This window comes from Salvelinus namaycush, chromosome 18, assembly GCF_016432855.1.
Source record: "Salvelinus namaycush isolate Seneca chromosome 18, SaNama_1.0, whole genome shotgun sequence".
Lineage (NCBI taxonomy): Eukaryota > Metazoa > Chordata > Actinopteri > Salmoniformes > Salmonidae > Salvelinus > Salvelinus namaycush.
In genome coordinates this window covers 21,465,042-21,478,045 of record NC_052324.1, presented here as the reverse complement: position 1 = coordinate 21,478,045, position 13,004 = coordinate 21,465,042, and the positions used below count along the sequence as shown (strand labels likewise).

The 13,004-nt window shown below is 39.4% G+C and overlaps 1 protein-coding gene across 4 annotated transcripts; it reads right to left on the bottom strand.

Moving 5' to 3' along the window:
• Nucleotides 1-546: 546 nt before the first annotated feature.
• LOC120063232 (beta-1 adrenergic receptor-like) lies at nucleotides 547-12,287 on the bottom strand. Of its 4 annotated transcripts, none has more exons than XM_039013464.1 (3): nucleotides 12,170-12,287; nucleotides 10,360-11,711; nucleotides 547-1,273 (listed from the first exon to the last, which is right to left on the bottom strand). In XM_039013464.1, the coding sequence occupies exons 2-3, from the start codon at nucleotides 11,709-11,711 to the stop codon at nucleotides 1,234-1,236; spliced, it is 1,392 nt and encodes a 463-aa protein (XP_038869392.1). In that variant the 5' UTR covers nucleotides 12,170-12,287; the 3' UTR covers nucleotides 547-1,233. The 4 variants fall into 4 exon arrangements, with proteins under 4 accessions (XP_038869392.1, XP_038869393.1, XP_038869391.1 ...); XM_039013465.1 differs by having other exon boundaries at nucleotides 10,360-11,638; XM_039013463.1 differs by having other exon boundaries at nucleotides 547-1,286; nucleotides 10,360-12,287.
• Between the last annotated feature and the right edge of the window lie 717 nt (nucleotides 12,288-13,004).

Below are 13,004 nucleotides of genomic sequence, written 5' to 3'. Positions count from 1 at the left end.
TCCACTGTCTGTCTCTGTCTGTCTGTCTGTCTGTCTGTCTGTCTGTCTGTCTGTCTGTCTGTCTGTCTGTCTGTCTGTCTGTCTGTCTGTCTGTCTGTCTGTCTGTCTCTCTTTTTTCTGTCTCTAACTCTGTCTCACTCACTCACTGACTCACTCTCTTTCTTTCTCTGTTTCTGTCTCTCTCTCTGCTCCCTCTCTTTCACACATTGATAAAAGTGAGAAGGATCATGGAAACCTTGTCATTTACTTCAGTTGTACAGTCATATGTTTAGTGAAAGGTTTGTAGAGGTACCAATTGTCAGAATTCATAATGACTTAGTTCATACCAATATTGAATTAATGTTCTTTTTGGAAATTACATCACACTGATAGGTGTCCTGGTAAATTTAGTGTGGCTGATGCTCCAAATCATCTTAGGTTTTCATGGATTAGTTGGCAGTCATTGACTTACATTCATAATTGACTGTTTAGTGCAAATGATGTATTTTAGTTACATATCACTATTTCTAAAATAATATGTTAATATCCTTGATCAGAACACTTATATTTCAGTAGCAGTTTTTAATTAGGTTGATTTGGCAGTGAAGAGGTTGACGATATGACATCTGAATAGAAAACCTGTTGCTACACTATGGACATTACTGGACAGTAAAGACATATGGCATAATATTCCTGTATTAAGTTGACAAGTTTTGCATTTACAGATAAAGTTGAGATATAATAAATAAATAAATAATTTAGCATTAGATAATGTACAAAATGTATTCTGATTCCCCACTTTTGACCATACATCACACACTGTGTATTACTGCGTCACGTCCTAAGAGCTACTGAAATCCTTTCTGGTTGTCAGGGAAGAGTCTATCCTATTGTACACAGTATGCTGTGAGCGTGTTGGTGGTAGCCAATGCCAGGATAAGTCAGTTAATGATGATGATTTATTTAATGCTGTATTGCAGTGAACAGTGAGCTATCCTCACAGTCTCAGGCCTACCAACATGTGGCAGGGTGGTGTGTTAACACAGTTGGTCTTCAGGTCTTGTGATTAGCACCTTTAAACTGGTGCTACTCCCAAAGTCCAGACCAGCCAACCCAAACTGCCCAGTCCAGTTCTCCTTCTCAGGGTTTTGACATCAGTCAATCTTCTTTGCCCATATTCACCAGGACCAGCTCGTCTGCCATCTCCTTTGGTTTTCCTTTGTGCAGTCTCATCTCAGCCACTCCAATCTCTGCTCAGTCAGTTGTGAAAGTCAGTTTTTCACCCGTCCAATTCCTGTAATGTGAAACTGAGTTAATACGGAGAAATTAGTTTTTGGGCTTACTGTATTGAGTCGTATTCCTGTCATACTTCATATTCTCTGACACTGTCATATTCCAGACTTTGTTAAAGCCTATGATTCACTGAGTACTAAGAATGTCATTTCGGTTTGCAAGATAATTACTTTTGAGGAATGTTGATGCCATATTAGCCAAAATATACTAAGCACATTTAACTGTAATAGTTATAATAAAGACAAATTCAGAGCCAGCAGAAAGTGGCTATTGTATCAATGATGAAATATCGACTATAATAAAAAGTGTTTTGTTTTCCCAGCCTTGGAGAAGATTAAGAGATGTTTGCATTGATACTGTATATTCAAGACATCACCTTATTGGAAAATATTTTTTTTAACAAAATGATGGAATGGAATTCAAAGCATTGAGATCCAACCCTGAAATTGATCCAACCATCTTATTTGATCGTGTCATTTGTCATTTACATTTCATTTGCAATATCAGACTTGTTGTTCACCCCATCCTCCCATTAAATCCCAAACACATGCTCCTTTACTGTTAAAGAATCCAGACATGAAGGCCAACTAACGGTCTCATCAGGAGATGATGTGTTTGTTTGACTTGGCAAATGCCCTTTGTGAGAGGTTACTCTGACATGGTGGGAGGAGGTTGAAATGTGTAGCCTACATAAATGTATTGAACATTGTGGGATTTGGGTTCACTTCAAACTGGGAAACAGTTTTACTGCTTATTTGAGTTTGAGCTTTTGAACATATCTCTCCTGATTGATTCATTTCCATCCAATCCCCATCAATCACTTCATGGTAGTGTGTACTCTAGGGTTCTCTTTCCCCCAAACATACCCAACCAATCCTTTTTTCAAAATGCCAGAGATTCTGATCCTATCAGTTTTACAGTACATGTCTATGCAGGAAAATATAAACAATGCCCACCATTGCTTTGCTAGAGAAATCTACAGAAAAATGAAAACATTTTATGAAATACGACTCAAGTACCCTTAGCCCTTATAAAGCAAGTACTGCACTTTCACTTGGTCTTCTGAGGGAAATAATTGCCTGTGTAGTTTAAATCCTAGTTCAAGTTTGGCTTTCGCTTCATCCCAAAGTCTCAGGCAGAGACATCCATCATTTGAGTTAAGTGTATTTTCTTTTACAGTACACGTCAACAGGCGAAGGTGGACTTTGTGGTCAGAAATTGAGGTCTTGCCTCTGGCAGGTATGGGGCCAAAGGGTTTATTTTGTAATCCTGTCTATTACAGTGGAAGTGCCAAATATGTTGATTTCTATGATTGATGGCGCTAAAATATTTCAATCAAGTTGTTTGCAGTTTCTTAAGAACCACCTGGAGCACATGGTTCCTCACCATTAAGAACCTTCCAACACATAGATTTTTCTTTCCAGGCCTCAGGGCATTACTATCAACACTACAGTAAATTAGAAAGAAACAATCAATGAGATTAAGTTGATTTAAATTACTTGCCTATTGTTTTTTGCTTTATTCAGCTGCAGACAGTGCAGTAAAACATTGACTTCAACCTCCTCTCACTATTTTAAGATGTGTCCCATACTGAACTACTTACTCAACTCCAAAACCACACCATTTAGGCCTGCTCTATGATGCTGTAGGATTTGATCAGATACTCAGCTCTCCTTGACAATGAGTGTCGAAGAGTGTCATTACCATGCCTCTCTGATCCTGTTCCTAATTTCATGCTCTCTGAGGTAATATCTCTTCCCTAATCCAACAAAATACTTATATAGCATGTGGTGCTCAGTTGATGGCAGTGCTCACATATTTAAATGGAAAATTTTTGGTCTGTCATGGTCGACTGTACATGAAAAGAGCTCTAGTTCAGGTAATTTCCTGGGTAAGTCGCTACTGCTGCAGTTTCTAATTGTATAGAGTCCTGACCATTTTTTTATATACAATTCTTGTCACCTGCTGTAATCTGAAAAAGTGACCATTGTGTTAAAGATTGTACAATGTGATTTATTTGTGCTAGAATGAAAAGGCTTGCTTTCATCTGTCAACAGATCAATTTCCTGTTTTATTCGTTTTACAAATATAACTTAATTGCTGCACATATTTTCTGTGGCCATCCTGCATGCCTATAACTGAAAAGTATGTACAGTATATTTCATTGATACCATTATGAGAAATAGATGCATAGACGAACTGTAATGACTAGCCTTTCTGAATATTGACTGGACTTTTTACCGTTGATACCGATGATGATGACAAATGCTGTTTAACTGACAAATTATGTACAACAGAGTACAATGTTTCTGTTTATTCATAATAAGACAGCTTCCATTCCACTCTCTGGGAGAAAGGATTTAGATTTTACACATTGCTGGGTGGCATTACAAACTCAGCATGTAGCTCTATATCTAGGACTCAAGCCAGGACATCACCAATGTCTGTTGAAAATAGTGCTGGTGTCACCTAATGTGTGTATAAATGTTTACTCAGTCATTTGGAGTAATAAGACAATTGTGGCATGCACTCTGAGTCACTCAGTATATTAGGCTGGGCTGCAGATGGACATATTTCCACTGCCTCTCCTCTTGGTGGATTCTCTCCAAAAGCTATTTCTTGCCTGATATAGTTGCCATGCCAAACAAGTGGAAGCTGAAACAACAACACAAGTTCAGAGGGTGAAAATACAGTGTAATATGTCTCTCTAATCTGTGCAATTCAATTTGCTCTGAACATATCCATTAGAGAGTTGTGTCTGAGTTCAAACTGCCACAACATGTTGGCCTTCATTGCTTGTTGTGACACCTCGTGAGTGTTATTGCACTTAATCCATTACTGAACTGAATATAGGTGCCGCACAGCAGCTTCTTAACCCAGGACTTCTGTGGATTTAATGTAATATCCATATGATGAGAATTCTAGAAATCTTTAATTTGCTGTATTTTGGGAGGTGAATTTGATAACAATGTCTGACACACTACATGTTTCTGTTGAGGGGCATGGTGTTTGGATAAATATATCTTGAGGCATTTGGCCCTGGATCACCCCAAGGGGTGAGGTCATGCCTCAGTCTCAGTTGCTTGGTAGCATACAGAAAGATAATTTAGTTCATCAGCCATCAGATGGGCATTACTGTTCCAGGCATGTCCCACAAAGCTATTCCACTGAAAGCTGCATGACTCTGTCAGTTGGAAATTTAGAATACAACCTTTTAGTGCCAGGGCAAACACAAAAGTTAGTACCACTGAGCTAATGATTACAAAGCCATTGTAAAACAAACCTATCTTCTATCATGCTTTTATAGAGGCTCTTCCACTATTGATGCTTAATTAATATGATGATCACATGTTATTTTTTGTGATAACGGCTTCTCTCTATTATACAGTCATTTTGTCCCATGGAGGAATTGTCCTGTTCTATCTCAGTCTGGCTGAATTGTTAACAAAACAGGCATTCACTCTTTGCTGAATGGCTCAATTGAAGATAATGAAATAGTGCTCAAGAGGTTGAACCTGCAATCTTGATTGTGTTGGCCTTGTGTAACCAAACAGTATTAGGGCACATTTTAAATTTGAATGATCTTTAGTTGAATTTCTATTAATTTCAAGACTAAGCCTTTTCTCAAATCTACTTCAAAGCAAATCCTGGCATTTTGCTTCGAAGAGTGGAACATTTTTAATAATCTGTGTTAGGTGAAGTGTTGACAAAAAAATCTATCTTGAGTTTTCTCTGAAAAAAAGACCCCACTGCCATTCTTAAATATTGGCATAGAACAAGTTGTGTTCTTCAATCATTTACTGTTTTCCCTTGCATTACAGTCTTATCACATTTCCCCTGACCCATACCGAGCAGACCACTGCAGAGCATACCACTGCTTATGAAAGAGAATGAGTATGTGATAACTATTACAAGATGCTGTAGTGCTGCCGCATCATGAGGACTAAAACAGTAGCAGCTGTTCCTCTTTAGATCTAAAAACAGTTTGATATGAGAAACTCTGAGGACATTCGCTACAGTAATTTGATTATTTTGCTGCTATGCATGCTAGTAAAAAAGACTGTACTGTACAGAATGAACAAATTACACAGGGTTTAGTTAAAGATGTCACATTCCATGTATTTCTTAATGAAGGGTAGCTTTGATATTTATGATATGTATGTGATATGTATAATTTATAAAATACACTGCATGGTCAAGAGTATGTGGACATCTAACTACCATCATGAATTTCCCATGTGGCATCGACTTTGTTTGGAACAATGAATTAGCAGTAATTTGTACAAAGCTCCATTCCCTATTTAGGGCATTTTGTCATGAACAAATAGTCATAAGACTACATATGACAATAGTCATTACCCTGCTAGCACATTTAGTTCCTTGGAAGTTGTGGGAACATAAGTTTTTAGTTTCCCATTGGTTCTGGGAATGAAGCCATATGTTTCCTGACCGTTAAAATTGAACGTTTTTTGAACCTTCTGAGAACGGAAGTGAACATTTCGCCTGTTCTGGGAACATACATTTTTAGGTTGCAGGGAGTTTCTGAGAATGTTTTACTATGGTTCCCTGAAAGTTTTCCTGGGAAGCTTTATTGATGTTCTGAGAACAGAAATTATAGGTTATTTGAAGGTAATTAAATAACGTTCTGAGAACATGTTTGAATAATACCTTTAATAACACTGCTAGCTTAGTTTGGATGAACTGTTTTGAACTCCAAGCACAGATAAGACACATTGAAATTATTTTTCATAGGCATTAATCATGCAAACACATTCCTTTTTTATTGTGGTGTGGCATCAGTGAGATTCCAACATACAGTGCCATCAGAAAGTATTCATACTTGACTTATTCTACATTTTGTTGTTTTACCACCTGAATTCAAAATGGGAGAAAAAAAATGTCTCACTCTCTACACTCAATTCCCCATAATAGTGAAAACATGTTTTTAGAACATTTTGAAAATGTATTGGAAATGAAATACAACAATATCTCATTTACATAAGTATTCACACCCCTGAATCAATACTTTGTAGAAACACTTTTGTTAGCTATTACAGCTGTAAGTCTTTCTGGGTAAGTCTCTAAAAGCTTTTCACACCTTAACTGTGCAAATTGTGCCTATTTATTATTTTCTAAATTCTTCAAGCTCTGTCAAATGAGTTGTTAATCATTGCTCGACAAACATTTTTGGGTCTTTCTATAGATTTTCAAGTAGAATTAAGTTAAAACTGTAACTCAGCCACTCATTCGCTGTCTTCTTGGTAAGCAACTCCAGTGTAGATTTGGCCTTGTGTTTTAGGTTATTGTCCTGCTGAAAGGTGAATTCATCACCCAGTGTCTGGTGGAAAGCAGACTGAACCGGGTTTTCATCTAAGATGTTGCCTGTGCTTAGCTCCGTTCCGTAAATGTTTTATCCTGAAAAAATCCACAGGCCTTAACGATTACAAGCCTACCCATAACATGATGCAGGCACCACTATGCTTGAAAATATGGAGAGTGGTACTTAGTAATGTGTTGTGTTGGATTTGCCCCAAACATAACACTTTGTATTCATTACAAAAAGTTAATTGCTTTGCCAAATTCTTTGCAGTATTGCTTTAGTGCCTTCTTGCAAACAGGATGCATGTTTTGGAATATATTTCTTTTGTACAGGCTTCCTTCTTTTCACTTTGTCATTTAGGTTAGTATTGTGGAGTAACTACAATGTTGTTAATCCATCCTCAGTTTTCTCCTATCACAGCTAATCACAGCCATTGAAGTCTGTAACTATTTTAAATCACCATTGGCTTCATGACGAAATCCCTGAGCGGTTTCCTTCCTTTCTGGCAACTGAGTTCGGAAGGATACCTGTATCTTTGTAGTGACTGTGTGTATTTATATACCTTCCAAAGTGTAATTAATAACTACACCATGCTCAAAGGGAAAGCATGTCTGCTTTTTATCTACCAATAGGTGCCCTTCTTTGTGAGGCATTGGAAACCTCCCTGGTCTTTGTGGCTGAATCTGTGTTTGAAATGTACTGCTCGACTGATGGACCTTAGAGATAATTGTATATGTGGGGTACAGAGATGAGGTAGTCATTCAAAAATCATGTTATTTTAGTCTAGTCAAACCACAGAGATAGATAGAGGACTCATCTTTATATCTGTGCCATTATAGCGTCTTTGATGGCATGGGCAGTGCCATTGAGGCTAAAACCCATAGGAATCCCCAACCAGTTGACTACTTAACTTCTTTAAAATGGTGGATGATGGCAATGTCTAATAGAAATGGCAATGTCCATGCTAAAACAGGTTATATCTATGATGAGTCCTCTATTTTTCACTTTGATTCAAGCAGACCCCATTTCAAAGGAAACAAGCACTCATTAAGATTACGTGTGGCCAATTAGTGGGTGTGGCCAACACACCTGAACACACTTAACAAGATAGAGGATAGAGAGTTTTGTTGATGGTGAGAACAGAATGTATATGTTTTAAAATAACATTATTAGAAAGTTCTTTGAATGTTACTAATGTTTTCTAGTGGTTTTTATGGAAACTTTTCTTAATGTTCTGAGAACATGACTTTAAATAGAACCATGAGGAAACCTATAGAAAATGTTATGCTGAAGTACTGAAATTCCCACCTAAGACACATATGGTTCTCAGAATGTTATGTGCTAGTTGGGTATCCTGCACAATTCCCAGAACATTGTGGGAAGGATTTATGCTAAATTACCATAGGACAACAATGCTATCACCAAGCTCTAAGCCCTGGCTGATCACCACCTGCAGCAGACATAGGTCCCTGATTTATTAGCCTATCCCCCCTGCCTGCCGGGGCTAATAGGGAGTTCACACGTTATCATTCACATTCAATAGACTGTCAAAGCCACAGCCCAGTTTTTCTGATACACCTAATGATCTCACTGTAGTACAGTGAGCTATAGCCTTCTTACTCAGGCTGAATTACTGGATGGGCTCTGCTGCTTTTAAGGAAAACTTTTATATGCTCTTAAATGGTTCCTACGTTACTGCCCAATTGATTGCATCTGTTAAAGAGCTCAGGGATTGCAACATTTCGGAAACAATTGTGACACTGCAAATTAACTGTTTAGATAAAAATATATACATATTGCATGTCACTGGCCTATTCATAGTACTAGACTGTTGTCAGCTATAGAGCTTTTAAAGTAATCTTGAGATCCAATATTTGCATGTGTGAGAAGAATGTGCACTCATAACGATTCCTAACTGCCCCTGAAACCCACTGAACAAGATCAGTATAGATAACACAGCCTACTACCCTTCAACTGTAAACTGATGCAGTGAGAAGTCAGAAGTGAGTGAAGGCACTTGTTATGGATTGAATTGGTAGTCATTAAAAAGGTAACCTGATCCCAGCATCTGTATAGTATAAGTGACTCTCTGCAAATTGGATTGGTTTGGTTAGACACATGTTTAGCAGTCCAACCATAAACAAACCATGCTTTGATGTGTGCTCCCAATGGCTATTTGTCTTGTAAACAGCCTCTCCCGGTGAGCGGAAGTCTTGTGGCTCAGTGATAAAGGGTTATCAGCTGTGGGCGGGTGTTGAACAGGCTGCAGAGGGGCCCTAGCAGAGGCATAAACACCATTCAACTCACTCTATTGGGAAGCCACTCTATAACGGCTAAACGTTCATCAGCTCATATTTCTCTGCATCAGACATTCACACTTTTGGAGACTTGTAATTGGGTTTAGTTTTGACGTAGAGTACTTTACTATAATGCATATTTTTTGTCATAAAAACCTATGTTAATTTGAAGATGTATGTTTTCTTACCATTTTATCAACCTTTAGGTTCTAAATGGATAATTAATTGGTATTGAAGGTTCCAAGACACAGCAAGAGGAGGTGGTTAAGGGTATAGTAGAGTAAACAGCTACAGAAGCACTAAATTACACATGGGGATTTGAAATTATTTGTTTTTTAGAGAACCCTTGGAAATCTGTTATTAATTTGTATAATGTTGACATGTGCCGCATTCAAAGATGGATTACAGGTAATATAATACGGTAGCAGCAATTATAAATTAATCTAGTCTTGAAATTAATTACTTTGATATGGATCTACACAATGAACATTTGCATATTACATTTCACATTGCGTTATAATGTTGTAATATTAATCTTTCAGTATGTAAGCATTGAGTACATTCATTTTTAGACCTACATTGTTCCAGCACCTTGGTGTATTCAGAACATATCCAAATATATTGAACATGCATGCCCAGTGAGCTCTACGAAACCTGTGAGTGAAGGATTCAAAGAGATTGTTTGATTTACCAAACGTATCCCCTCTCCCAAAGGAATACCGCTAAATTACAGACATGATCCTAAACATGCCCTCTGGATTGCAGCAGTACACTCCCCTCCTGATGTCTTAGCGTTGTTTCATTATTATTTTCCATTCAGAGATGTATTGAATGGTTGACCAATGACACACACACACACATAAATTACTTAATCAACCTATGGTAGTGTATTTCAACATTATGAAGGGAAAAGAGCAGATATCAATTGGCCTAGACTTGTAAATACAATTAGGAGTAACATTTTTTGAAGCTGAAGTAAAACATTTATAGCATCTACGGAATGTTAATTCTGGTACTTCTGTTGATTTTATTTTGTTCCCATTGTATTTGGTCGGTCCTTATTTTACAAGCTGAACTTTAAGTTCAGTGCTTGCTTTGGTTTACAGTATGCTTGTATATTTTGTCATAAAACTGTCATCTTTCAATTCACTTCTAAAGGGATTTTCTCTGTAAAACTTAAGTGAAATATATGTCAGTTATCTCTTTTAATTCCCTTTGATATTGGAGGATTGAGAATTAGGTTAGTCGCCTTGCATGACAACAAAAAGCTTGTATAGACATGGACCATGGCGTCTTATCAAGAGTGTTAATGCTAATAAGTGCAAATTTGAGTTATCTGTGAAATTTAAACATAATTATCCAACAATGACCCCCCTCTCCTCATTTTTTTAATGCATTGTTTAAAGTATTTATCATGGAATGAGAAAATGTAGTGTGCAAAATTTTAGATGATAATAATAGGAAACTTACAATTCATTTTCTGGTTTGGAGAATTCACTGAACTGTGTGTTGCCGTTGGAGTGTGGGGGTCCTGGGGAAGGCTCCTCACTCTTGTCGCTGCTCTGACTGCTAGCCAGGCTCTCGACCCCCTCAGGCCTGGCAGCAGCAGGGGGCTTCTGGAAAGAGCTGGCTGCCCCTGCCTCAGGCGAACCCAGGAAGCAGGGGCAGCGTGTCCGCTTCTCCTTGTAGACACCTAAGGTGTTTAATCGTGGGGTGGAAAACCAGGGGCAGCCCAGCAGGTTCTTGAAGGCAGTGCGGAACTCAGGGCTCCTGCAGTAGATTATGGGGTTGAGGCCAGAGTTGATATAGCCCAGCCAGTTGAGCAGGCGGAAGATCTCTCCCGGTGGCACGTTCCTGTCAAACACGTTGATGATGTTAGCCACAAAGAAAGGCAGCCAGCAGAGGGTGAAGGTGCCCATGATAATGCCCAAGGTCTTGAGGGCCTTGTGCTCCTTGACAACAGTTAGCCGTGAGGGTCTTCGCCTGGAGCTCCTCTTGCGAGTTGAGCTGGTGCAGCTGCTGCTGCCACCATAGCCCAAGGGCAAAATGTTGCAACTGTGGTTGCTCAGCTGTGTCGTCGTCGGCGCTGGCCATTCACTCTGGAAGCGCAGCCGGGTCTTGTCTATGAGCTGTACCTGTCGTGTGGCTATGAGGAAGACTTTGACATAGACAAATATCATTATGAGCAAAGGGATGTAGAATGACACTACAGAGGATATAATGGCAAAAGTGCTGTTGGTCATAAAGTCACAGCAGGCAGGGTCCTGATAGCACACCAAGGCCTCCGGGTCATCTTCTGCCCGCCAAAGCTGGTTCATGATGGGCACAAAAGAGATCAGAGCAGACACAATCCACACCACACACACTATTAGTCGGGCGCGCCACTTATTGAGCAGAACCTTGTGCCTGAGGGGCCTTGTAATGGCAATATAGCGGTCCACTGCAATCACGCAAAGAGTCTCGATGCTGGCCGTGACACAGAGCACATCTACGGAGGTCCAGAGCTCGCAGGAGATGTCACTCAGCTGCCAGTTCCCCGTCACCACTATGGTGGCCCCCAGAGGGACCACCAGGACCCCCATGATGAGGTCAGCACAGGCCAGGGACATGATGAAGATGTTAGTCATAGTCTGTAACTGGGATGTGCGTGCTATAGCGATGATGACCAGCAGGTTGCCCACCACGATGGTCATGATGATGATCACCAGCAATAGTAAACTCCAGGGTCCCGCTGCAGGATGGTAGGGTCCTGTATTGTTGTGAAAAGGGGTCACAGTGGTGTTGACCGCGTAGAGCACTATGCTACTCAAGTTAAAATCCATCTTCATAAGAAAAGACATACACAAAGGTAAAATTGATTTTTCATGCATTAAGAGTAAAAAACGACATTTTGTAATAGCATTTTTAAAGTCAAACACACAACAATTTGGTCTCTCTATGTCACACCCTTGCGTTTTTGTTCATTGCAAGCAAATGTAAATCTCCCGCTGACATGTTTCACAGCTTTCATGTATCACTGGTAAGTGTCCAGATAATCCAAACATGTATGTCTGTCTCCTATGTCTCCAAACACCGGTGACAACACGTTGTCTTGTCAATGCAATGCATCCAAAATGTCCAAATTAAAACCCAGAAAACAATCCTTTTTTGCTAACTTTGTCTTGGTTTTATACATCCCTGGAGAGGATAGTGAAAAAATGACAAATTCAAGAAGTTAAGAAAAACTTTTTAAAAAGGATGCAAACCCATATTCCTCTGAAAGAAGTCCAATCATACATACTGTAATGTTTGTCTGGAGCGCTTTTCGATGTGTGCTATATGAGAGCGATGCCACACTGTCAGAGAGCAAGCAGCTGTGACGCTCCTGCAAGAACCACAAGAGTGCACCAAGTGGCTGCCCTCCCTCTTTGGCTGTATATCACTCCCTACCTCTCTCTATACCCTGCTCTCGCTCGCTCACTCTCTCTCTCTACCCTGCTCTCGCTCTCTCTCTCTTTCTCTCACTCACTCCCCTGTTCTCTCACTCACTCCCCTGCTCTCTCTCTCTACCATTCTCTCTCTCTCTCTCTCTCTCTACCCTTCTCTCTCTCCTTCTCTCTCTCTCTCTCTCTCTCGCTCCTGCTCTCTCTTTCTATCTCAATTCACAATTCAATTCAAGGGCTTTATTGGCATGGAAAACATATGTTAACATTGCCAAAGCAAGTGAAGTAGATATAAACAAAAGTGAAATACACAATAAAAATGAACAGTAAACATTACACTCACAGAAGTTCCAAAAGAATAAAGACATGTAAAATGTCATATTATGTCTATATACAGTGTTGTAACGATGTGCAAATATTGAAAATAAATAAACATAAATAGTGTTTGTTCTTCACTGGTTGCCCTCGTGTGGCAACAGGTCACAAATCTTGCTGCTGTGATGGCACGCTGGTGTTTCACCCAGTAGATATGGGAGTTCATCAAAATTTGGTTTGTTTTCGAATTCTTTGTGGATCTGTGTAATCTGAGGGAAATATATGTCTCTAATATGTTCGTACATTTGGCAGGAGGTCAGGAAGTGCAGCTCAGTTTCTACCTCATTTTGTGGGCAGTGTGAACATAGCCTGTCTTCT

Bases quoted from the DNA above. Each gene is read 5' to 3' on its own strand.
- LOC120063232 (XM_039013462.1), bottom strand. From the start codon at position 11,759: ATGCATGAAAAATCAATTTTACCTTTGTGTATGTCTTTTCTTATGAAG. The intron at 1,274-10,359 runs GTAAGTTTCCTA...TTCACATTACAG, and splicing joins TCCAAACCAGAAAATGAATT to GAATTGGACGGGTGAAAAAC.